The 1,312-nt window shown below is 14.1% G+C and overlaps 1 protein-coding gene across 1 annotated transcript in view; it reads left to right on the top strand.

Moving 5' to 3' along the window:
- The window catches only part of PGAL8A_00077600 (protein kinase, putative), a gene marked incomplete at both ends in the record, with an annotated part of 5,035 nt that extends 4,727 nt beyond the window's left edge, over positions 1-308 (top strand). Inside the window, one exon of the mRNA XM_028670200.1 lies at positions 118-308. Within this exon, the coding sequence (XP_028525896.1) occupies positions 118-308 (191 nt within the window). The remainder of the gene's footprint in view (positions 1-117) is intronic.
- Between the last annotated feature and the right edge of the window lie 1,004 nt (positions 309-1,312).

The raw sequence follows: 1,312 nt of genomic DNA, 5'->3' as shown, positions 1-1,312 counted from the left end.
ATATAAAAAAAAAAAAAAGTAAAAAAAAAAAAAAAAAAAAGATATAAATAATATTTTCATAAATATATATATATATATATATATATATATATATATATATATATATATATTTTATAGATGTTATTATTGAAATATTATTAAATAAAAAAAAACCAGAGATACCCAATTGGTTTCATCCTGATCTTCTAAGTTTATTAGAAAGAAGTTTTTCTACAGATCCTAATAGAAGACCTTCATGTAATGAATATCTAAAATTACTTCTAAAGTTTTCATCAAAAAAAATAAAAAGGAGTCAAGACATAGTTTAAAAATATCTCATTGAGGAAATTATTAGAATAAATCATATTAAATATAATATGACTAGATTTATCACTTTCCTTTTATATGGAGAAAAAATTATTTTCATAATATAAAAAAGATTTTTTTTTTTTTTTTTTTACATAGATTAATAATATATTTCTACATTAATTTGGTAAACTTAAATATATTTAAAATATTAATGTATAAAAGAAATTACAGTAATTTAAAGATTATTTTAAATGTTTTAAATATTTCTTTCTTTTTTTTTTTTTTTTTATATTTTAGGGACATTTAAATTTAGCATAATAATTTTAAGAGAAAAAGAGAGTTTAAGGAGATTTTAAATTAAAAAGAATTTTTTTAAGGGTACAAAAGTTCATCTATATTTAAGTACAGTATATAAATTTTAGTTAGGAAGTTATTTTATTTTATTTGGATTGAATAAAAAAAAAGAAAAACAAAAATTAGCACACATACAAAAATAAATAAATTCCTAAATATAGTATATTAAATTCTCATTAGGTATATAAAAAGAAAATGTTAAAAAAAACATAAAAAATGTGTACACATATTAAAAATTAAGAATTAATAATTAGAAAATTACATTTTTTTAATATTCCAAGTAAATAAAAAATAATAAAGAAATAACTAGTAAATAAATATAAAAAAAAAAATATTTTTAAAACTAATAGTTTATTTCTTTCATTTTTTATAAAATAATTAAAAAAAGGTATAAAATTCAATATATGGATTAACATATTAAAAATCATTAATTTCAAATATAAAATTATAGAGGAATTAATCAAAATAAAAAATTATTAAAAAAGAAAATATATTGTGGCTTCTTTTTTTTTAGAATAAAAAAAACCTATATTTTTAAAATTTTTTTTAAAATAAAAAATTTTAAGTAAACTATATATATATATATATATATATATATATATATATATAATTTCTTTCCGTAGAAAACCTTAAAATTTTTTTTTAATATTCTAACATGTATAACAATCAA

The sequence above is a fragment of the Plasmodium gallinaceum genome (assembly GCF_900005855.1).
Source record: "Plasmodium gallinaceum strain 8A genome assembly, contig: PGAL8A_v1_60, whole genome shotgun sequence".
Classification (NCBI taxonomy): Eukaryota; Apicomplexa; class Aconoidasida; order Haemosporida; family Plasmodiidae; genus Plasmodium; species Plasmodium gallinaceum.
Note: the sequence above shows the minus strand (reverse complement) of the source record. Positions and strands in the feature narration are given on the sequence as shown.